General features: G+C 38.1%; 2 protein-coding genes across 3 annotated transcripts in view; both read left to right on the forward strand.

The window, feature by feature from the left end:
- Window positions 1–9,553, forward strand: part of TMPRSS11A (transmembrane serine protease 11A) — a 58,655-nt gene extending 49,102 nt beyond the window's left edge. Inside the window, exons 8-10 of one of the 2 annotated variants that reach the window (XM_059160112.1) lie at window positions 2,623–2,882; window positions 4,469–4,611; window positions 6,361–9,553. In XM_059160112.1, coding sequence (XP_059016095.1) covers window positions 2,623–2,882; window positions 4,469–4,611; window positions 6,361–6,522 — 565 coding nt within the window. In that variant the 3' untranslated portion in view covers window positions 6,523–9,553. The remainder of the gene's footprint in view (window positions 1–2,622; window positions 2,883–4,468; window positions 4,612–6,360) is intronic. The other variant, XM_059160122.1, reaches the window with a different exon arrangement.
- A 10,720-nt stretch (window positions 9,554–20,273) lies between these two features.
- The window catches only part of TMPRSS11D (transmembrane serine protease 11D), a 59,692-nt gene continuing 54,974 nt past the window's right edge, over window positions 20,274–24,991 (forward strand). The window contains exons 1-2 of the mRNA XM_059165570.1: window positions 20,274–20,327; window positions 21,373–21,467. Of these exons, the coding sequence (XP_059021553.1) occupies window positions 20,274–20,327; window positions 21,373–21,467 (149 nt within the window). The remainder of the gene's footprint in view (window positions 20,328–21,372; window positions 21,468–24,991) is intronic.

The raw sequence follows: 24,991 nt of genomic DNA on the forward strand, positions 1-24,991 counted from the left end.
ACGCATCAACTCTTGATTTGGGCTCAGGTCACGATCTCAGGGTTGTGAGATCAAGCCCCAGCAGTTGGGCTCCATGGCCAGCACTTAAGGTTCTCTCTCTCCTTTTCTCCCTGTGCCCCTCTTCCTGATCACACACATTTTCTCTCTCTCATTAAAATGAATAAATTAAAAAAAAAAGTTAAGTAACTTGCCCAAAGTCACAATTGTTAGGGAATGGTGGAACCGAACCTAGGCATATATGTCTGCCTCATGAACAGTCCCATCTTTCAAGCACTGGATCAGTGAAAAGACCAAATGACTTTCTATGGCCTTCCCTACTCTGAGATTATTTCATACCATTGCAGTCTTATATGAAATTAACACTTTAAGAACTCTTATCACATGATTGATTTTCAAGCTAATAATCAACAAAATTCCCAGATCCTTTTTACAGGGATGGTTTCCAGATAGGAGTCCCACTTTGATTTCTTACATTTTAGATGGGGAACCAAATTACTGATGTATACTTATCACCATTAAATTGTATCCTTTTTTTATTTGGGCCTGGATTAAGAATTTAGAAAGTTTATCTGTAATCTTCACTTAGTATCTCTCATGTCAGAGGTTTATTTCAGGCTCATTATCTACAAACATAACAAATACAAGCTGTATTAAATTGTATCAGGGCATCGTCCGAAAGTTCTAGAATGATCGTTTCCATTTGAATAAATAGTATTCAAGGTCTGTCCTTTGCATTCCCAAGTTCAAAATACTTGATTTATGTTAAGTTTATCTAGGCATAATTGAGAGGAAAATTTACATCCATAAAACTCACAAAAGGCTGAATTATAAAAAAAAAAGTCATATTTATACAATATGAATAATTGTGTTCACAAACAATTTTTTTTTTTTTAAGAGAGAAAGAGAGCATGAGCAGAGAGGGGGCAGAGAGAGAATTTTAAGCAGGCTCCATGCTTAGGGCAGAGCCAAACATGGGGCTTGATCTCACAACCCCAAGATCATGACCTGAGCCCAAATCAAGAGTTCCACATTTAACTGACTGAGCCACCCATGTGCTCCCCACAATCCAATTTTTATTTAGTTTTTCTCATTAAAGTATTTTTGCACATAAAAATTACATATAAAAACACAACTTAAATTTTAAATTGCCTTAGAGAAAAAAATAATAATCCCAACACAATTACAGCTTTCAAATTGGACTTAAACCCCATGATATATGCTTATATGCTTCTTTCTATGACTAAAACTACCTATTAAGAAATAATTTGGTCAAGAAACAAGTATCTCTATGGGCAATATCTCTCTCTGCTTATCCCTTTTGGGTAATGTTAGTTCAATTACTTAGTTAAGAACACCAATCTTGCTACTAATAAATAGATTGTGGTGAGAGACCATGTCTAATAAATAGAAGAGCCAGAGAGACAAGAAGACATGATAGAAGGCAAATAATTTAACCCATCTAGAATTTATCTTCCTTAAGTATAAAACAAAGACTTTACTGGATGATCTTTTGTTACTAGACGACCTTTCCAGTCTCCATCCATACCAGATCCACCAGTTGCTCAAGCCCCCAAGTTACAAGTCACCCACATTTGGTCATTTTTCACAAGGCTTCTGACAACTTTTTCCTTGTTAATTCTTGCCCTCCAACAATCTATTCTCCAGAAAGAACTTATGTAATTTCTTTTTAATGTACAAGAGACTACATTACTCATGGCTTAAAATCATCCAAGGAATTCCCATAGAGCTTGAATGAAATCTAAACTCTTTATTCATGACATGTAAGAAACACCAAAATCTGGTTCCTGCTACCTCGCCAGCTTCATTTCCCACCATTCTTCCCTTGTGTCTTGAACTATAGCCCAGTTGGTATTAGGCCTTAGCAGGCTGGTCTGGAAACTTGCCTCCCTGTCTTCTCATAGCTGACTCCTCATCAACCATGTCTCAATCTCAACATCATATTCTCTGGGTGCCTGGGGGGCTCAGTGGGTTAAACCTCTGCCTTCAGCTCAGGTCATGGTCTCGGGTTCTCTGCTCACCAGGGAGCCTGCTTCTCTCTCTCTCTCTGCCTGCCTCCTCGCCTATTTGTGATCTCTCTCTCTGTCAAATAAATAAATAAAATCTAAAAAACAAATAAATAAATAAACATCATATTCTCAAAAGAGAATTATCTACCTACACACACTCCCATATTCTATTCAATTGCTCTATTTTTTATTCATAACTGTGATTACTGCTTGGATTTATTTATCTGCTAATTTGTTTTGCTTTTTTCCTTCACTGGAATCGAATACAGCCATCAGCAGGCACTTTTTCTATCTGGTTCATCACTTTCACCATATAAGGCTCATCACATAGAATTTCAATAAATATTTGTTGAAAAGATAAATGAATGGTAGTTTATATGCTTTACAGTTCTGAAATTCATAGTTCTTTTTTGGATCCCAGCTCTAAGATACTGTTTGTACACAGTTTATTTTTTCAAAATAGCAAAAGACTGGATTTAAAGGTCAAAGGAAACTATCATTACAACATATATTTTTAAGATGGAGTTTTTTATTAGCCTTTATGTAATCATTATAGTGCAGTTTATATATTCTGTTCATTTCTAACATTTTCCAGTAATGCAAATCCACGTCAATGGACTGTTAGTTTTGGAACGACAATCAACCCTCCATTAATGAAAAGAAATGTCAGAAGAATTATTGTCCACGAAAGATACCACTTCCCAGCAAGAGAGTACGATATTGCTGCCGTGCAGTTCTCTCCCAGGGTCACCTTTACCGATGACATCCGCCGGGTTTGTCTGCCAGAAGCCTCTGCATCCTTCCAACCAAATTCCACAGTCTATATCACAGGATTTGGAGCACTCTTCTACGGTGGTCAGTATCTCAGAAAGGACCACAAGCACTATGTCCAGTTTAGGACAGTGTGATTGAACCTCCACCCATTTCCACACAGCTTGGTTGGATTTGTTGAGTGCTCTTATTTTGTAAGTGACAGAAACTCAACTCTTACTAAAGTAAAGATAATAATAAAATGGCAAATTTGGCCCTTGTAATTTAGAAGTCAAGAGAGATGACACGAGTCTGGTTTCAGACATAGCTGGATTCAGGAGTATGATGTATGATGTCACGTGATTCTGAATGTCTGAATCTTCCTATTTCTGGCTTGTTCTCCCCGAGGCTGCCTTCATAGGGAGGGATTCTAGCTCCACATAGTAGCAACACTGGGGTCTACATCATCCTCCCCTAGTAGCTGCAGAGGGAAGAACATGTCGTCTTGGCCAGAATCGACGTTAAGTCCTGAAAAGGTCTCCTGTGGCCCTGTTTGTGTTCAGGGGCACTTGGATTGACTGGCAAACTCAAACCCTCACTCCTGAGCCTATACCGAGAAAGGCAGGTGTGGGATAAGCAGGCTGTGAAAATCACAAGGCCTAAGGGAGAGGCAGTTTGGAAAGGATGGGCCTCAAGGAAGACATAAATGAAGCAAATATCTCCTCAGCAAAACTAGAGTCTATTTCTACGCGCTGTTTTCGATGTGGCGCCAAGTACTTACCAGGCATGTTGTCATCCTCATGCCCACCCTCACGCCAAGACCCCCTCCCTCCATGGCCCGCTTTTGTGAGCCTCCCTCAGCCCTTTTCATCTCCTTCTCCTCTCGGTTTGCTCCACTACTCATTTTACCTTCCTCGGTCCCCTTACAGGTTTTCCCGTTGCTCAGCTGCAATGGCCAGTTACAGCAAAATCTGCTTCACAACTACAGAAGTTAATTTAAAAGGGATCAGGGATAAGAATACTGTGTAGGGGAAGGCAGGGAAAAATGAAACAAGATGAAACCAGAGAGGGAGACAAACCATAAGAGACTCTTAATCTCACAAAACAAACTGAGGGTTGCAGGGTGGGGGGTGGGGGAGGGAAGGGGTGGCTGGTGATGGACACTGGGGAGGGTGTGTGCTATGGGGAGTGCTGTGAAGTGTGTAAGACTGATGAGTCACAGACCTGTACCCCTGAAACAAACAATACAGTATATGTTAATTCAAAAAAAGAATACTGTGGAGAGATAGTCTCTGATAACAAAGATTCCATGATCTTCTCCAAAATGATTTAATTTGATATTAAACTTAAACTTAAACTTCCAATAAATAAAAATGATTTTGTTTGATACATTCTGGATCATAAAATCCAGTCTAGATACATACATATAACGACATCAAGAGAGTTTGCTCTCTGGGAAATGTTTTTATTCCTAGTATAGGTATTTATAAAATGTGATAAGGATAATAATTATCATTTAAATGTGCCAGAATTTAAAAGGAAATCTGTTCTCTAGAAACTGTTTACATCAACCTCATTCTGTATTGACAATTTTAAGTATGAAATAGATTAGATTAGAAAAAAGTTCACTCGCTTCATTCTAGCTAAGGATGTTGATTGTGAACACTAAAATGACTTTGTTTTTCCTGAAGGGAAATCCCAAAATAATCTTCGAGAAGCCAAACTGAAAATCATAAGTGATGACGTGTGCAAGCAACCGCATGTATATGGCCGTGATATAAAATTTGGAATGTTTTGTGCTGGATATCTAGAAGGAAAGTATGATGCTTGCAGGGTAGGTAGAGAGAGATTATTTTAATATCATTAATTCAAAACACTTCTATCCCTTTCAAGAAATATTCTGTGTTATTTATGTTAGTATCAACATGGACATCTTATCAGTTCAATAATTGTTAAATGCAGATTTCACAACACAAATATTTTCAGGTGTTTTATTAAGCAAAATGTTATAAACAGAGTTTCTTTGATGCTATCCAACAAACCAACGAAATTAAATTTTCTTAATACTAGAAGTCCAAAGGTTCATAAAGAAGAGTCCCTTTTCTTAAAGGGCTCATCTAGAAAGGAAATAATCATGAGTGACAAACTATGATGAGATCTTTTAAATGGTATAAGAGATAACAAATACTTTTAGCATGAAGGGAACATGAATGAAGCATGAATTTTTTTGCAGCAAGTAACAGAGAGATCATAATGAAAGATATAGACATGAAGGATAAACGGCCCTTACCCAGTTATAGAATAAGAGAAGAGTTTTATCTTTCTATATATAGAAAGAGCACAGCAAAAATTATGAGGGTGTGAAATTATAATTCATATTTGAAGGGACCCCAAGTAATCAGCATAAGGAGGCTGACAGGCCATACCGCTGAGGGAGAAGGTGGATCAGGTCATGTTGGGATCGCCTGGTGCCCTTTCCAGTGCCTTCCTCTGCTGTCCAATAGCTATGCAGCCTGTATGCTTTCTGACCAAGGTAGAAAGTGTATTTCTTCCTGAAAGCACTTGCTTTATAACATGAAATTCTTGAAAATCCCAAGGAGGTGACTCTACATGGTGAAATACCAAAATTGTTTTGATATTAGTGGCAGAAAACTCTGCCCAGAGTCCCACAAATTATACACGTAAACCTCTATCAGAAAAGGAGCAGGGAGTTTTATGGCCGATGGGCTGAGCTAGAGCAGAAGATGGTACATGTCCAGCCTCCGTTGCTGAGAATGTGGAGGGAGGCAGCTAGAATTCAGAGAATGCACAGAGTTCCAAACCATGATGCACAAGGAGAAGGTGGTGACAGGAGCCCATTTGTAGACAGCACATGAGAATCTAGGCGAATAGTGATATCAGTGATATACCTCAGGAAAGAGATGGTCATAAAGAGATTTCACTGAAACGGGAAACAGAGGTAAAATGCCTGCTCCAGGCCTATGCAAGTCAGTGGTAAGACAAAGTTTTAGCCAAAGAAAACTTGGGGAAAATATTGAGAAGGTGACCCAGGGACAGGGTCCAAGACAGGAATACAGTGATTATAACTGAGATTCATGGTGAGGGGTTTAGTCTGTCCAATAAAGCTGAGGTCCAAGCACCCTGCTTGGAGTCTGAAAAACCAACACCAGCTAGATAGACTTTCTGTGTTGTGTACTTGAAATTTGCCAGTAGACCTTAGTCATTCTTAAAACACACACACACACACACACACACACACACACAGTAACTATGTGAAGTGATAAATGTGTTAATTAACTGATTGTGGTAATCATTTCACAAAATATATGTCTGTTAAATATCATGTTGTACACTTTAAATATTCACAATTTTATTTGTCAATTATATGTCTATAAAGCTAAAGAAATTAAAATGTGGAAATTGAAATTTAAGGCTTTTATAACTTTTGAAATCCATGTTTCAATTAATTATTCTATAATTGGTAATCAATACCTATGCTATTGAACAATAATATATGTGGTTCATAAGAATATTTTAAGTAACAAGCTTTATATTTAGCTAATATTCTTTCTTTTATTTTCAGGGTGATTCTGGGGGACCTCTAGTCATAAAGGATCTTAAAGATACCTGGTATCTCATTGGTATTGTGAGCTGGGGAGACAACTGTGGTCAAAAGAACAAACCTGGAGTCTACACAAAAGTGGTTTATTACCGAAACTGGATCACTTCGAAAACGGGCCTCTAATTCACTCTAAAAGTTAGATATTGAGTGCTGTGAGCAAGGTATATATGTATGAGAATTTACATACTCAGTGAATGTAGTACAATGAAGTGAGATTAAATGACATTATTTATTATAGAATCACTTCAATTAAGCAATGATTCACAGCCAATTCATAAGGAATTTAAATCCTTATAAATTTGCAAAGTAGTGGATCAGTTTAGCCTGGAAGGGAGAATATAGCAGAAACACTCAGTTCTTTACATCATGTAAGCTGGAGTATAAAAGAGGTGTAATGCAAATTTTTTTAAATAATCCATGATTTTTAGAATGTCTTTGTCAAAAAGGTCCCTGTAAGTGAGAAAGTTTTTAATCTCTTAAAGAGTTCAAGAAAACCTTATATAATTTCTTATCATTTCTCCTGAGCTCACAAATACACTTTTAAATTTTTTTCTTGTTATTCCAAGTTTTCCAAAGAGATTTTTCACCATTCACCATAATATATTTTCTACTTATAAACTCTATGGAAGGATCTTTGAAAAAAAAAAAAAAAAAAAAAAAGGTTACATCTAGGAAACAAAGTATGGTGAAACCTCCCTAATGTCTTAGTGATTTTTTTAAAATACAGACACATAGAGAAAGAGAAATACTGATTTATATATCCAGAGAAATCCTGATTAATAAATAAGTATACACAGTAACTAGCTAATCAGAAATGTATCTTTGGTACAAAAACTGGGGGAAGCTAATGGTAACTTCATGAGTCATGAATGGCACAAAAATTTGACATTTCATAGATCCGTTTACATGTTTGAATCACCAGGAGGTAGTTCTATACATTATTGTAAGGTTAAAGGCCTTGAAAAAAATTGAGAATTTACTAATATGTTGAATAATCAATGAGCTTCATCCTTCTACATAAAAAGAAACTTTCATACCTTTGAACGCTGCAGCCAATGATCTCTTAAGGCTTGGGGCAGTAGCCTGACTACTGCAACCTTGAAACACTAGTTTAAAAATTTTTTGATAAATATAAATTTTAGGACCTACCCCATAGAACACATGAACAAAGTGATCTGAAAAAAACAAATGTATCCCCAAAGCGTCTCATGAAGACATTAGGAGGGTCAGGCTTGTGGAAACAGTTACTCTGTGACAACGTCAGCTAAAAATCAGGTTTATGAGCAGGGTGTCTTTTATTCGTATAGGCCTAATAGAAGCCAAACCACTGAAAAATTTAGTTACTTCATAACAATGTTTTCTCATGGGCTATCGATAAGGCATGAAAATATTACTGCAATAATCTAAAAGACACTAACAAATTATACACACACAAACACACACACACACACACACTACACACACACACGCATCCATAACCTAGACTCACAAAGTTTTAAAGCTTAGGAAAGTCTGCAAATCATGCAGGCCAACACACCTATGGTTCAGATAGCTGAAGCCATAAATGACTTGGTGAACCTATATGTAGTTTGAATCCCCAGCAGGCCTGGAACAACCCTGGTACCAATTTCACATGCCCTTTCTCTTACAAAATTCCTTTCTGATCACCTATATTTATTAAATAATCAGCTCTATAAGAATTTCAGTGACTTCTATTGAATCTATTTTAAATTAGAAAACTCTTAGGTTAAGAATTTTGAATGATATGATTTACTTGGGCAGCTGGCTGCCTGTTCTTTAAATTCACTTCAAGATAAAGTTGTTTCTTCATATATAAAAATATACATAGCCTTTTAAATTAGTTGATATTATGGTGGTAACATATAATTCTGCTTTTAATGTCAAGATTCAAAAAATGATCCTAGAGTTACAAACTTCATATTGTTAAACTGTTACATGCACTATTTCATTCTGGTTCACATATAAGCAAGTACTGATACATCATTTTAAATCTAATAATAAAGTTGATGAACGGAGCATTCTACAAATAATATCACTGAGTCTGTGTTAGACCAAATCTTATTATGAATCTTACAACTGCTGTTAGGAATTGCATTTCTTTTAATTAACTATTTTAGGTCATTTTGGTTATTGTGATAACCAAAAGTATCTCCACACATTGATAAATGTCCCCTGTTAAGAACTATTGTTCTGATAGCATCTGATCGTGTTTAGAAAGGCAAGAGATGAGAAATGCAAGCCACCGGGGTGGCTCAGTTGGTTAACTACTCTTAGTCTTGAGATTCTCTCTCTCTGCTTTCCCCCATTCTCTCTCTCTCTCCCTCTCTCTAAAATAAATGAATAAATAAAATATCAAAAAAAAAAAAAGGCAAGCAAGAGATACCTCAAAATTATGACGCTGATTATTCAAAACTTATGGTCTCCTGATCAAACTGACGTTTCTAAAATAAGTAGCAGAATAAGACAGTGGCTATTTCAAATACAGACTGATCCCCATATACACAGTGTGCTTGAAGGATTTCTCTCATACCCTTGCCTAAAGTAGGTAGAATATATTCGTGTATTGCCATTAACCATTACCATGAAGGTAAGCTTTTAAAAATACACCCTCTAGTAAAGTTTCTCTATCTGGTCCGCAATCCACAATAGAAAATGTATTTCACATGACAGCTCCATAAAAACATAACAAAATGCATATATATTAAAATATTAAAAACTGAAACAGAAGTTTCATAAAATAATACCCTACTGAGTGCAGTAAAATCCAATATTTTCTATTCTATTCTATTTCAGTTTTTTATAATGCTTGCCCCACCAAGTAAATTAATTTCGAAACCTAGTGGGCCATGACTTGCAGTGCCTATAGAACATTCTAGAATAATAACCCACAATTATGAACACCATACTGTTATTATCGCACCTATTCCTACTGCTCTCTCCACCTTCAGCCTCTCCCCACTCTATCCATTTAGCAAATTGCAGCTCAGTTATGATGCTATTCAATAACATTGCTCCCACGCACTTAAATCTTCACTGGTTTCCTCTTAGCCTGACAAATAGTCTAAATCCATGTCACCAAAGCTTTTAGTCTCTGCACAATCTGCCAACAATCAACAGACTTCTTGTTTTGCTGGTGCTTAGTGCACAAAAATTTCTTTGTTCCTCCTCTAAAGTATTTTTCATACTTTGCATTATAGTTTTAAAGTACATATATTATCTGAACTATTCTTTTTTGCAGTAAAAGGTTTTATTTTATTTTCTTTATAATTTTTTTTTACTTTTTATTAACATATAATGTATTATTAGCCCCAGGGGTACAGGTCTGTGAATCGCCAGGTTTACACACTTCACAGCACTCACCATAACACATACCCTCCCCAATGTCCATAACCCCACCCCCCTCTCCCTACACCCCTCCCCCAGGCAACCCTCAGTTTGTTTTGTGACATTAAGAGTTTCTTATGGTTTGTCTCCCTCCTGATCCCACCTTGTTTCATTGATTCTTTTCCTACCCCCCCAAAACCCTCCATGTTGCCTCTGAACTATTCTTTTAAGTTCCAGCAGGCTAAACACTGCTTCACTCATTTTTTTATTGTCCACAATATTATAATATTCTGTATATATTGGGTTTAGTGAAAGAATAAACTCACAGAGGCAAATTATGATTCTTATGAAGGTAAAACACCTCAGTTCTCAATTATTAACTGCTTCTCCCACGTCACTTTCCTTTCCAGCATGTGCTGGCCCTCCTTTTCATACTCCTGAATGTTCCTAAAGACTTCCTCCTCCCCCCTCCACCAGAAGTAATCCAAATACAGTAAGGAATGCATGATAGTGGCCTTTCAGGAGGCCCTTGACCTCAAAAACTCTTCCCCGTATCCCTTAAATGAGCGCATCCCAAACCCATAGGGATACTTGGAAATTAAGGTTAAAAATCTCCCTTTCCATGTCATCAGTTCCACTCGGTCCGCTGGGACCGTCTTTTCCTCCTGTTTTCTCATGGACCTCGTGGAGTTGAATACTTCCAAATGGCCATGTTAGAGGACAATATTCTTCTGATGGAGGCCTTATTCTGTTGCATTTGCCTAATAGGAGACAATGGAGATAAAACTAAAACTCGTATGCCATACATCTACTTTTTAAAAGGTCACAGAAATAAAGGAATTTGAATTTCAAAAAAGGTATTTGGCTTATTGGTTGTAGTTATCTATATAAGACTGTTCTTTTCATTTCCATTCGTAATCAAGATTTAACTGATTAATGTTTTATTTTATTTTTTTTATTTATTTATTTTTTTAATATAATTTTTTATTTTTTATAAACATGTATTTTTATCCCCAGTGGTACAGGTCTGTGAATCACCAGGTTTACACACTTCACAGCACTCACCAAAGCACATACCCTCCCCAATGTCCATAATACCACCCCCTTCTCCCAAACCCCCTCCCCCCAGCAACCCTCAGTTTGTTTTGTGAGATTAAGAGTCACTTATGGTTTGTCTCCCTCCCAATCCCATTTTCTTTCATTTATTCTTCTCGTACCCACTTAAGCCCCCATGTTGCAACACCACTTCCTCATATCAGGGAGATCATATGATAGTTGTCTTTCTCAGCCTCTTCAATAAATGGTGCTGGGAAAATTGGACAGCCACATGCAGAAAAATGAAATTGGACCATTTCCTTACACCACACACGAAAATAGACTCAAAATGGATGAAGGACCTCAATGTGCGAAAGGAATCCATCAAAATCCTTGAGGAGAACACAGGCAGCAACCTCTTCGACCTCAGCCACAGCAACATCTTCCTAGGAACAACGCAAAAGGCAAGGGAAGCAAGGGCAAAAATGAACTCTTGGGATTTCATCAAGATCAAAAGCTTTTGCACAGCAAAGGAAACAGTTAACAAAATCAAAAGACAACTGACAGAATGGGAGAAGATATTTGCAAACGACATATCAGATAAAGGACTAGTGTCCAGAATCTATAAAGAGCTTAGCAAACTCAACACCCAAAGAACAAATAATCCAATCAAGAAATGGGCAGAGGACATGAACAGACATTTCTGCAAAGAAGACATCCAGATGGCCAACAGACACATGAAAAAGTGCTCCATATCACTCGGCATCAGGGAAATACAAATCAAAACCACAATGCGATATCACCTCACACCAGTCAGAATGGCTAAAATCAACAAGTCAGGAAATGACAGATGCTGGCGAGGATGCGGAGAAAGGGGCACCCTCCTACACTGTTGGTGGGAATGCAAGCTGGTGCAACCTCTCTGGAAAACAGCATGGAGGTTCCTCAAAATGTTGAAAATAGAACTGCCCTATGACCCAGCAATTGCACTATTGGGTATTTACCCTAAAGATACAAACGTAGTGATCCAAAGGGGCACGTGTACTCGAATGTTTATAGCAGCAATGTCCACAATAGCCAATCTATGGAAAGAACCTAGATGTCCATCAACAGATGAATGGATCAAGAAGATGTGGTATATATACACAATGGAATACTATGCAGCCATCAAAAGAAATGAAATCTTGCCATTTGCGACAACATGGATGGAACTAGAGGGTATCATGCTTAGCGAAATAAGTCAGGCGGAGAAAGACAACTGATTAATGTTTTAAAACTGTGGTAACTAACATAACAATAATACATACATACATACATACATACATACACTTTTTTTCTGTTTTCCAAGTTCAGGAGACTCCATTCACACCAGAATCACTAAATTAAATACAGGGCAAAGACCAAAAATGCAACAGTAAAATCCAAAAATAGGCTAATGGAAGTGATCTGCGCCTCATGGGCAAATGAAGGACAAGAAACTCAGGGATGGTGTACAGACTCTTTGGAATGTAAGTACATGCCATGCCAGGAAAACCCAAACCGGAAGAAAAATGTCACATTTTAGATACGTAACTGAAAAATCATTTTTCCACAACTGTGGTATTTTGACCTAAAGTTAGAGTTGTGGAGGTCCTATTTTAGAGAGAAGCTCTATCAAAAGCCATCTTAGAGACTTTTTTTAAGATTTTATTTATTTATTTGACAGAGAGAGATCACAAGCAGGCAGAGAGAGAGGAAGGGAAGCAGGCTCCCCGCCGAGCGGAGAGCTCAATGTGGGGCTCGATGTGGGGCTTGATGCGGGGCTCGATCCCCTGGGATCATGACCAGAGCGGAAGGCAGAGGCTTTAACCCACTGAGCCACTCAGGTGCCCCAAAAGCCATTTTACAGATTTTTAATCTGAATATGAAAGCCATTGTGGAGGGGAATCTAGATATAAATCTGCTTAGGTAGAAACAAGGTAAATCTGAAAAAGTAAGTGCCAAGGAAAATCTGGAAATTCAGAACCTAATTCTTGGAATAACTAATGGCAAAATGAGGCAGATTTTAATAGAGTTACATTACTGTTACTTACAAAAATAATGGTAGATGATTAAAGATACTATCTTAGGTTTATTCATTGCAAGACCCACACTGCTTGCTACATTTCTAAGGTGAGAGGTGGGTTATTATCATAACATCTTTAGCCTGTTGGGTTTTCTGACTCAGGTTAATATTATTGGGATATGTAGATATAAGCTAGAGTGGGGTCTTAATTAATCGGCAAAGGGGGGAGCTGAGGAAGAAAGGAAGGATGAGGATGAATTGGGAAACTGAAGCAGAAAGTTAGGAGATTAATATTAATAGTTATCATCACCTCGAAGGGGCCCAGCAGAACTCCTGGTACTGGCCATAAGGAGAGTCAGAGTATATTCTACACAATAGCCTTCCCTAAGTTTGAAAATTCAGCATCCCGAAGGATGCCACACAGTTGACATATCACTGGCACCTGACCTTGATATCCCAAAGGTTATGCTGGTGGCACTTCTGTAGGGCCTGTATATTTTTCACGTGCTACAAAACTGCTACAGGAATGCAAAATGGTACAGCCACTTTGGAAGGATGTTTGGGAATTTCTAAAAAAACTAAACATATTTTTACCATACAATCCAGCATTTGTGCTCCTTAGTATTTCCTCAAATGAACTGAAAACTTATGTCAACACGGAAACATGCACAGAGTTGCCTGGGTGATGCAGTCAGTTAAGCACCTGACTCTTGGTTTTGGCTCAGGTCATGATCTCAGGATCATGAGATCAAGCCCCTCATCAGCCTCCGTGCTCAGTAGGAAGTATGCTTGAGATTCTCTCCCATTCCCTCTGTCCTTCCCCTCAACTCCCTCTCTCTCTCTCTCAAATAAATAAATAAATCTTTAAAAAAAATCCTCATGATGTTTATGGCAGCTTTATTCATCATTGCCAAAATTTGTCAGCAACCAAGATGTCCTTCAGTAGATGAATGGATAAAGAAACTGTAGTACATCCATACAGTGGAATATTACTCAGTGATAGAAAGAAATGAGCTACCAAGTCATGAAAAGACATGGAGGAACCTTGAAAACCCGCTACTATGTGAAAGAAGAGAATTTGAGAAGGTTAAATACTGTGTGGTTCCAAGTATATGATATTTTGTAAAAGGCAAAACTATGGAAACAGTAAAATGATCAGCGGTTGCCAAGGAGTAAGGGGAGTGAAGGATGGACAGGTAGAGCATAAAGGATTTTTAGGGTAGTAGAACTATTCTGTATGATACTATAACTTTTGTCAAAACCCCAAAGGAAAAATGCTGTAGATGGTCCACACCAAGAGTGAATCCAAATGTAAACTTCAGGCTTTGGGTGATAATGATGTATCACTGTAGGTCCACTGATTGTAACAGATGTCAACTACTCTGGTTCAGGTATTAACAGTGGGGGAGGCTATGTGTGTCGGGGGAGTGGCTGTGTGGGAGCTCTTTGGACTTTCTGCTCAATTTTGGCTATAAACCTAAAATTTCTCTGAATGTGAAAAATATTTTTTTAAAAAGCCACTAGAGCCTTAGAGACCCTTGGAGATGTAGTGGAATGAAATGGAGGCATACTGAGTCCTAACTTGCAATGGATTAGTATAAGGGAATCCTTCTGGAGCTGAATTGTGTTGTTGGCAGAAAATATAAAACATTTTTTCTAATTATCATGTTGAAATTCTTTTTATCAATAGAACTGAGCAGAGAACAAAAACTAAAAGTATTTTACTTAAATGAATACTGAATATCACGTAGCTTAAAATTCCATGGAAACTGATGGTAATAGCGGGGAGTGAGGCCCAGCGCAGGGACTGAGAACCTCCTGAGAGTATTGGAGGCCTCCAGGATAGTGTTACATTAATGTTGGAGAGGAAAACCGAAGATAAAATGCAGGCTTCAGGGGCGAGAAATAGAAACCAACAACAGTTCTTCAGTTTTCACTAATCTGTCCTTAGCCTTAAAACAGGTGTTATTGGTTTAGATACAGCAGATGATGTTGTGTGGTATGCTGTCAATGAAAATTCCTGTGTAATCTGTTGAATGTTTTGCATGGGCTATAATGACCACCTAACGTTACATCATGGTATAGAAAAAGCACTAGGCTGAGCAGCCCCCTGACTGTTATGTGGTCACTGACATCAGAGAATGGACTACATCTGCACCCTGGATCTCCCAGGGCCATCTTAGAAGGTTCTGGCACTCAGTTATGCACTATCATCCACTATCATCCGTAGGAACTGTGCTGTCCTTTGAAAGATCATCTGTGTTAGCTGGAACATGACAGTTAGAAGACTTCAAAATCCTCTGTCTACTTCAGCAAAAGCAACACATTCAAAGAAACAGCAGCAATGACCATGGGTAGTATAGGCCATGGAAGTCTAGACACATGGCTCCATGACATTGGTTCCCCTCAAAGGAATATTATGCTTAATGTTGAAGAAATAACATTTCTTCAAGATATTTGATCCTTGTGGGAATGTTTTCCTGAAGAACTGGATGTGGATGGAGACCCCTGAGAAAAGATAATTACAGTTTCAGTGATAAAAGCCTGGGTTTGTTTACCGGAGGAGATTGGAAGAATCCCTGTTATTAGCTATAGACACTACACAGTTACCTCTGGGATTCCAGACAAACCTCCCTCCCATGTAAAAGTTTGTTTCACTTTGTTTAAGTGAAGGCATTGAAGTATGAAATGCATCACTGGGGAACCTTAAATGTTTGTTACTAACCTTGAAGATTCCCACATACAAAACTATTGCGTTGATTATCTTGCGGGGATCATGTCTAGATAGAGACAACATTCACAGTTCCTCTCAGTGCTGTTGAAACTATACTAAAGGTGATAACAGTCTGGCTCCATCGCGTACACATGGTGGGGGTCTAGCACAAGCCTCTGCTGAGCCTCCAACTCTCAAAGCTACTCCTGCTATTCCAGCAGTCTGGATGTGCATTGATGAGCCTCTTCTAAGTCATGATTCCTGCCCACAGCTAAGCAGAGTTATCTCTCTTCTCTCCCCCTGCGCTCTAGGCAATGCATACTACCCCTGGTGCAAAAGCACGAGCATTACTCCTGGCTTTTTATGAAAACCACTCTAAAGGGGCACCTGGGCGCCTCAATTGGTTAAGTGTTTGCCTTTGGCTCAGGTCATGATTTCAGGACCCGGGGATCAAGCCTCTAGTCATGCTCTTTGCTCAATGGGAAGCCTGCTTCTCCCTCTCCCTCTGCTCTTCCCCCTGCTTGTGCTCTCTCCCTCAGTTGCTCTCAATCTCAAATAAAAAAATAAAATCTTTAAAGAAGAAGAAAATGAAGAAGGAGGAGAGGGGGGATAGGAGAAGAAGGAGAAAACCACTCTGAAAACAACCTTGCCCTCACATTGCCTTTCACAGGGCCATTTTTAAAAACTTAACATGCTCTGATTACACCACACCTATGTCTCCTATTTGGCCCAAAGTCCTTATTTCCTTCTCATTAGATATCTGAAAAGATTAGACCAACAAATTGGAGCACAGAACAAAAAATACACAGACACAAGGACACAGACACACAGACTGGATGCCAAGGTGAGCTGGATAGCTTCTCCCTGTTCCATGACTATGGACTATTCCTAATCCCAGACAGCTATCAGAGAATTATAAATATTAATCATAGTATTGAATGTTTAAAAACCTTGGAAAACAAACCAGGATGAAGCAGTGGAATCAGTGGAAATGTACCAGTATTACTGAAAACAAAAACAAAAACAAAAAAGAATTCAAGTATGTGCTTTTCCAACAGTTAAGTGAGAATTGTTATCTTAGCATCAGAAGGATGTTATGTTGCATGTTCATGGTTCCAGATGGCCTCAAGCCCTGTTAAGTACCTCTCTACACTCATGTATCTCACAGTTCGGTGGAAGAGTGAGACACCAGTACAAAACCTGGCCACTGATTCTCATTGGAATCAATGGACAATTGAATAGGGGTTCAAGGACTCTTTTAAGGTATTTGTAAAAGATTACACTACGAAATCACACATTTGCTGAATGGTGGATCGTGTACATAGAAGTAAACAATATAACATTCAATTAAATGTATTTGAATCCCAGTCCCACAACCTACCAGCTGAGCGATAATGGGTCTGTTACTTGAACTTCATGATGATTACTTTTTTATGTCATCTTCATTGGGCCATGGTACTTAGTTTAGATATACAGTCGAAAATTATTTTGGATGTTTCTATGAGGTTGTTTTGGATGGTGTTAACATTTTTTCCAGGTTTAAGATATAACTGACAAAATTGTATATAAAGTATAGAACATGATAATTCAATAATACACATATATTGTGAAATGATTAGCACATTAAGTTAATTAATACATTCATCACCTCACAGTTATTTTTTTTTTTTTGTAGTGAGGATACTTAAGACTTTTTTTTTAAGAAAATTTCAAGTACACAATACAGTATTTTTAAAATTTTATTTTATTTTTTTTCAGTACAGTATTATTAACTATAGTCACCACCACATACATTAGGTCGTCAGGGGCTTAATGGGCAGAGGTTGATTAAAGGGTACAAACTTTCAGTTATAAGATGAATAGGTTCCAGGATCTAAGTTACAGCAAGGGGACAATAGTTAATAATACTATACTACATACGTGAAAATTACCTTAAGAGTAGAGCTTTAAGGTTCTCTTACAACAGCAACAACAATAAAATGGCAATTGAGGTGAAGGACATTTTACAATATATGTGTGTAACACATCATCACATTACACATGTTAAACTTACACAATATTGTGTCAATTATATCTCAATTAAGCTTGAGGAAAACCAGTAGATTACCTTGAATCTACCCCTAAATACCAATAAAAGTAAATGGGAAAATTAACCTATTCAAAATAACAAGAACAAATCCAACCAAACAAAATCAAGAAATTTACTTGTTTGACAATCCCCAGGCCAAAGGCAGAAAAAATCCAAGTTCAATGAAAACTCCAAATTCAAATTTAGTCTATATGACTAAAGACCTTATAGGACGTGTTAGGTATATTACAAGTAAAACTAAAAAACAGAGCTTTCAAACCCCAACCCCAGAGTGAAGATCATGAGGGCAAACACTGTAAATTACAAGTGTTTGATTTGTAATTTATAAAGACGACTTTATGCAGATTTTCCTAGAAGACAGACCCGGGGGTTTATTTATTTGAATACAATTATTAATTCCTCAGAACTAGATTGGTATACTTTTTAATGTTCTATCAAGATTTCAATTAACCAAGATAAGATCAGCATTATAAAATTCTCTGAAAAGCCTTCGGCAAGTCTTATACAGTCAAGAGAACAGTTAAGACAGCATAGAAAAGAAATGTTTTCTGAGCAATCCAGATGGTTTTAGGGAAAAAATGTTTATATGTTTTTCATTTCTTCCACAGTTGTTTCTTGTCCAAGTCTCCTAGTTCTTGAATCAATTTCAATAATTGATTTTAAATTTCAATCATTTTTTTCAGAAATCTATTTTCTGAATACTAAATATTTTTATTATAGTTTCACAATTATCATTTCTTATATCTTCTACATCTGTTGTTATTATTATTCTCAACTTTCTAATTGTTGTATGTTTGTGTACTTTTTTATCAATACAAATTACCCTCTTTCTGACTACTGGATTTTCCTTTTTAAAAATTTGTATTTATTTATTTATTTTTCAGAGAAAGAGAGAGAAAGGGCACAAACAGGGGGAGCATCAGGCAGAGGGAGAAGCAGACTCCTTGCCAAGCAAGGAGACCGATGTGGGACATGATCCCAGGATACTCGGATCATGACCTGAGCTGAAGGCAGAGCCACTAGATTTGCCTTTTAAAACCATTAGAACTGCACTTTTTACTATATCTATTGAAACCTTTCATCTATATTGGCATAATTTTTATATTTGTTACAACTTCCGTCTCCTTTATTTCTGCCATGTTTTTCTTATGTTGTCTGGCTAATGTCTTAATTATCTATATTTTATTCCCCAAATAGCATGCCCAGAATAATAAAGACCCTTACTCGATATTTCTACGTACTTCCCTCCCTTGCGGGAAGCTTTTGTATTCATAATGGTCTAGTAAATGTTTTAAACGTATATAAATTATTTTCTTTAACACATCTAAAAACAAAAATAAAAGAAAAGCATTTATGCCAATACTTAATGTAATGTCATCTTCCATAACACTTCCTGTCTTCCCTCCTCTGCACTGAAATTCCCCCTTTGCCAGCGGACTGCTTTATACTCTCTCAGGATGTCATGGTGGTTCCCAACAGGATTCGGAAACATACACACCATGGGAATCCATACCCATAACTTAATATGTTCTAAGGTCCTTAAATTACAACAATGCACAGCTATAGTTACATTTTTTTAAAGTAACTACTTTAAAAATATTACCATATATCCACGCCAATATATGATGAGGCATTGTCTCTGACTTTAAGATTACAATTAAATTCCTTCCATTTTTCATCATCTTTGCTTTCTTTTATACTAATGATATTAGAAAAAAATCTTCTAAATAGTACTTTCTTAACATTGAACAAGAACTATATCCAAACACTTGTGGGATTTTTATACTGTCTTTGATACAATTTTAATGTCAATTTTTACATACCAATGCATGGTCTTAGACTCAAGAATCCTTCTAACATGAAAAAATATATACAAAAGATATGACAGTGGAAAAATAAGTCTACCCACATCACACCTCAAATTACACTTAGTCATAACCTGAAGAGAACATATTTCATAGCAAAAAAAAAAAAAAAAAAACGTTAACTTCTCTGGGTTTTTTTCCCTACATGTCAAAAAAGTGAGAGTAAATAGCAGGTGGTACTTTCAGACATTCTCACTTCACTTCTGAATGCACAGGACAATAATATAGTACTTTTAGTGACTTGAACAATCATAATGAAATCAGTTATTAAAGAAGTATCTCCAGGGAAAACAAACACTGTACTCTGGATTATAAGGAATTTACCCAGTTAGAATGTTCACAACAGCCCAACCAGTGTTATAGTCTAAGGCCCTCTGAGTAGGCAAGACAAACTAGACATCCAGAAAAGATGTCTAGTCCTATAAGGAAGAAATGGCTGGTGCTTTCAGGATGAAAGGGGTCCAGTGCAGTAGATATGCTATCAGGTAGCCAGTTGGTCTCCTTAAGGAACAGTGCCATTCTGTGGATTCAGTGTGACTTTGTCAATGATAGGTTGGACATTATAAGGAGGCATTAGTTAGAGTAGTGCTGGTAAGTGGGAACACAAGCTTTTGGACCCATATGGAACCTCCATCTCTCCCACTGTGGCCATCTCATTTATGTACCCATCATGCCAACATTTCATGATACTGTGCTGGGGTGACCAACCGTGCCAGTTTACCTAAGATTGAGTTTCCAGAATGTTAGTTTTTGAGTTTTAGAGTCTGGACAGTTCCAGGCAAAATGGAACAAGTTTATCCCCTACTGGTACACCAGCATGTTCCTGATGATTGTGGTGTATGTTGTATTATCTGGGCTCTCCCATGAAACCTAACTTTCTGAGGAGGCTTTCCATAATATATCCATTTCACCAGGCCTACTTCTCTGAGCCTTCTGATCATTTGGCTTCTACTGTCTCTCACCAAAATTCTGGAATTTCAACCTTGTTTAACATGGGCCATTGTTTTTTCCAGACTTCTAGGAGCCACTCCAGCAGCAAACTGACACCATTCCCTAAGTACCTCGGCAGATGTTATATCCTATATACTGAAAGTCTGCCCATGTCAATCAACCTGTCCTTACCCAGCCTTATGTTCCAGATCTCTTGATCAAGCACCCTACAAATCCAGTCAAACAGAAAGTGCTCCCACAGCCCTTGACATCTGCTGCTAATTTTTGCAGCTCCTTTGTAACATAGATTTTTTTTTTTCTTCTCTCTTCAGACCTGACACATTCCCAGATGGTTATGTTGTGACTTACCGTGACTGGCAGCCAGGAGATGAAATGCACACAGCTCCTGAAGAGGACAGCTATCACCTTTCAGGGAAGAGGCTCTCTGCAGAATACTAACTCTCAAAGGACACAGAAGACCTACTTCTGCAGATTCAGAAGGCTCAAAAGAAGTCTGGAGAGTCAAAATCTTCAGGGATATCTAGTCAGCTATCTGCATTCCACAGATCAGGTCCCAGGCCTTCCCAAGTAGGGCTCTGACTTTGGAATAACAGACTTGTCTCTGTTGAGGGTTCGACAATCATGGGAGTTGAGCCACTCTATCCAATCTTGTACTTGGTATTCAGGTTTCCCACTCACCTACTACATGAGATGAGGGCTTCTTAATAATTGACCAAAGAGAACCTCTGCATCTCATACTAGGTTTTCAATTATGTTCATTTCCCTCAACTTTTCATTATCATTTCTACTGCATTATGGGGCATACATCCAACCTCACAGGAACCATGCAGTTCTACTCTTCTTAGGTCTACCACCCCCTCCTCCATATCTTTCAAATACACGAATCAGCACACTGCCCTGTACATTCACTTCTACTATCATGCTGGCCTAGCTCACTAGTGGTCAGAGTTTTAGTATCACACCACCACCTGTACCAGAAGCTGTTGACAAGCCACCTACTGCTAAATCCTCATTACCAGTTGGGAGGTGAGTGATCCAGTCCCCAACTTTCATCTTGATGTCTTTTCTTTGGAACTCTCTCAGTACTGCCTATTACAAGTTTGATTTTCTGGATAATAAACAATGAGACAAATAAAAGTACAAAAGTTTATTGAGAAATAACACCTGTTAAAGGAAGTGGGGTTGGGCAGAGGAGTTATCAGACAGCAATGCCTGTCTGACAAAATCTCCACCTATCAACTGGGAACTCTGGAGTAACCATTACCGTTAGAGAAATCCATATTATGTGACAATAGCTATATTCTTATATTACCACTTCACTCAGTTTATTGGCTTCTAAGAGAAGAAAATGCTCTTGGCTTTAAAACTGAGGCTTTAAGACTGCTACTTGACAAAAGTAGCAGCTAGACACTGTCACATTGTATTAAGTATATCTTCTTATTGTGATGTTTTAATATCTGGGACTTTGCTAACCCCAGAGGGACTGCTGCTCCCAGGGGTGGCTACTACCCAGAAACGGCAAATAACTACACCCATAAGTGAATCCTCCATAAGCCAACCAGCCAAGCCAGAGCTCTTGAGCCAAGCTTTTTTGAGCTCTTGCACTCTGAGCCATTACTCCCATGCCATAGAAGAATATGCCCAGAGTTACAGTTCATGTATCCCGGGCTATATAACAGACAACTCAGGGACAGCTCCTATACCACAGAACCCACTGAAATTATTCAAACTACTCATGCCTGCCCTGCCTCACTTGCTTCTTCCTACAGAAACCCAATAAAAGCTCTTGTACACAGCTCCTCCTTTTTCTCTCTGCCTCCTCTCTAACTCTGGTGCTTCCCCATGAGGCCCCACCTGGAATGGTATTCTCCTTTCTCTCGGGAACAGTAAATAAAAATCTCTTCAGTGGCCATCATCTTCTGATCTGCTGGCCTGGCCTTACCATGCCTAAACCAACATAAAATCTATATTTTAAAACACAGGTACTGGGTCCCTGGGTGGCTCAGTGGGTTAAGCCACTGCCTTCGGCTCAGGTCATGATCTCAGGGTCCTGGGATCGAGTCCCGCATTGGGCTCTCTGCTCGGCAGGGGTCCTGCTTCCTCCTCTCACTCTCTGCCTGCCTCTCTGCCTACTTGTGATCTCTCTCTGTCAAGTAAATAAATAAAATCTTTAAAACACAGGTACTCATACACTTGGCAGCTGAGCACTGTCTTGAAAAATGATCTGAAGGATATTGCCATGTGTCCTACAAGAACAAATTTTTAAAAAATTCAAACATGGGAGCCTGGGTGGGTCAGGTGGGTAAGCATCTGCCTTTAGCTCAGGTCATGATCTCACGGTCCTAGATCGAGTCCCACAGCAGGCCCCCTGCTTGGCAGAGAGCCTGCTTATCCATTTCCCTCTGCTGTTCTCCTTGCTTGTATTCTCTCTCCCTCTCTGTGTGTCAAATAAATTAAATAAATAAATAAATAACATCTTAAAAAAATAAATAAAAGCTCAAACATAGCTATGGTACCTCCCATCCCCATGAATGAATATTTAACCACATACCAGACAAGGATGACAGGCTCAGAAAACATAGCAGTTCCCCCGCCCCCATAAGCCTATGGTCTACTGTGGAATAATGTGGTCGGTAGGAGAGAAGGGTAAAAAAAAAAAATAGACAAGGTCCAAATGCTGTGGGGCTTTGCCACCTATGTTAAGGAAAATGAACTGTATCTTAATGCAATAAGATTGCACTGAAGAGTTTTTGTAAGAATGGTAACATAACTCAATTTGCAAATGGTCATTCTTGTAGGTATGAAGAATGTGCTAGAATGGGAAGAGACTTGAGGCAGGAAGCTAATCAGAGAGTGGCAGTAATACAGCTGAGGCCCTGGAGTCATGTGGGACAGTGAAGCTGAAGACAGAAAAGAAAGGGTTCAGTACATATTTATGCGCATAAGACACTGAGAAAAGAGAGGGAGTCAGGAATGATATCCAGATTTCTAGTGTCAGAAACCAAGTGAATGGCAGAGGGCTTGTAGAGCTGGGGAATACCGGAGAAGCAGGTTTAGGAAGAGGAAGGATGAAGATGTGAATACAAAGCACAAATGAAAAGATTAGCCTCCCAGAGAAGAACAAAAATCACTTCCACTATAGAGGGATAGAGGCAGATGAGTAAGATATACAGATATGGTAACAAGTAGTGGAAGGAGTGTCCCTCTGAAAGCGTCTATATTCTTCTCCAGCAGTAAAACTGTAAGTCATCAGTTAATAGCAAGGGCAGGGAATAAAGAACAGAAAATAAACATTTAAGGAAGAGTAGAGAAGATCTGAAGTGGTTTTTATAAAGACTAAACTAGAAACTAACCAGAGAAACCTAGCTATGTTGCTGGGCAGTATTGAAGAAACAGGTAAAGCCAATAGTCATTAATTGATAATGCGATTAATCTGAAAATAGACACTACTTCTAACAGTTGCATGTATTCCTATTGCTACCTTCCTATTAACCAAATAAAAAATCACTTAAGAGCCTTTTGTGGATATACTGGATAATTTTAATTGGGTTTATCAGCCAGAACCTTCAGTTTATAAGATCACTTACATTGTCTCTTAACATGTATTATATTAATTTGCCCTGATTGCTTTACTGAACGTAGAGAAAAATTTCAAGAATCAAATTCATGCATATGTGCAGAAAATTGCCCCCCATAGGAGAAAATGATTCTATGCAGCCCAAGAAAGATGGATGTGGAGACCTTACGAGAGAGGTAAATGATACATACTTCTTTTAACAAAATAAAAACGTACCCATGACCAAGATACGCCTTTGATCTTTTACTATTATTAGAAACTGGTTTTAAAAATTTACATGAGGCATGTACAAGAAAAATCACTGGTTGCTAACATGAAAGCCATCACAGGTTGTAGTAAGTTTTAGGTTACTTAAGCCGTGTTTGAACAGACGCTTTAGGAATAAGATTGGCTTGGAGAAGCAAGAGCACGGGCGTGAATCTAGGTGGGTGGGCATTTTAGAAACACCCGACGCCATTTTCGAACTACATGCCCTCCACATCTCAGGCAATTGTGATCCTTACACAAGTACATACACATACTCCCCTGAGCGTCGGAGGCAAAGGAATGACAACATTACATGTTGAACATGCCAGGTGCTTTACGTTCGTTCATTCTTTTGATTTGATTTGACTGAATTTAATTTTTACAATTCTATGAGAATGGTACTTTAACTCAATTTGTACATGTAAGAAGACTGAGGCTCATAAGCAACTTTTCTGAACCCTGCTGTGTAAGAAGCAGAAGAACCTGAGTTTGATTTTCGGTGTATTTTAACTCCAAAGACTATACTGTTTACACTACAACATGCCTTCTGGATAGACAAAAGCCTTTGAAACATAGTGGGACATAGTTATTCCCTAACTTCCAACCACCTACAAGTAAGAATATGTAAAATTAAACTCAGCCACACAAACAAAATCCAATTATTACTTGACCTTAAGATTGACATTTATAATAAAGTAAATGTGTCTATTTAAATACCATTTTATAA

Source organism: Mustela lutreola, chromosome 1, assembly GCF_030435805.1.
Source record: "Mustela lutreola isolate mMusLut2 chromosome 1, mMusLut2.pri, whole genome shotgun sequence".
Lineage (NCBI taxonomy): Eukaryota > Metazoa > Chordata > Mammalia > Carnivora > Mustelidae > Mustela > Mustela lutreola.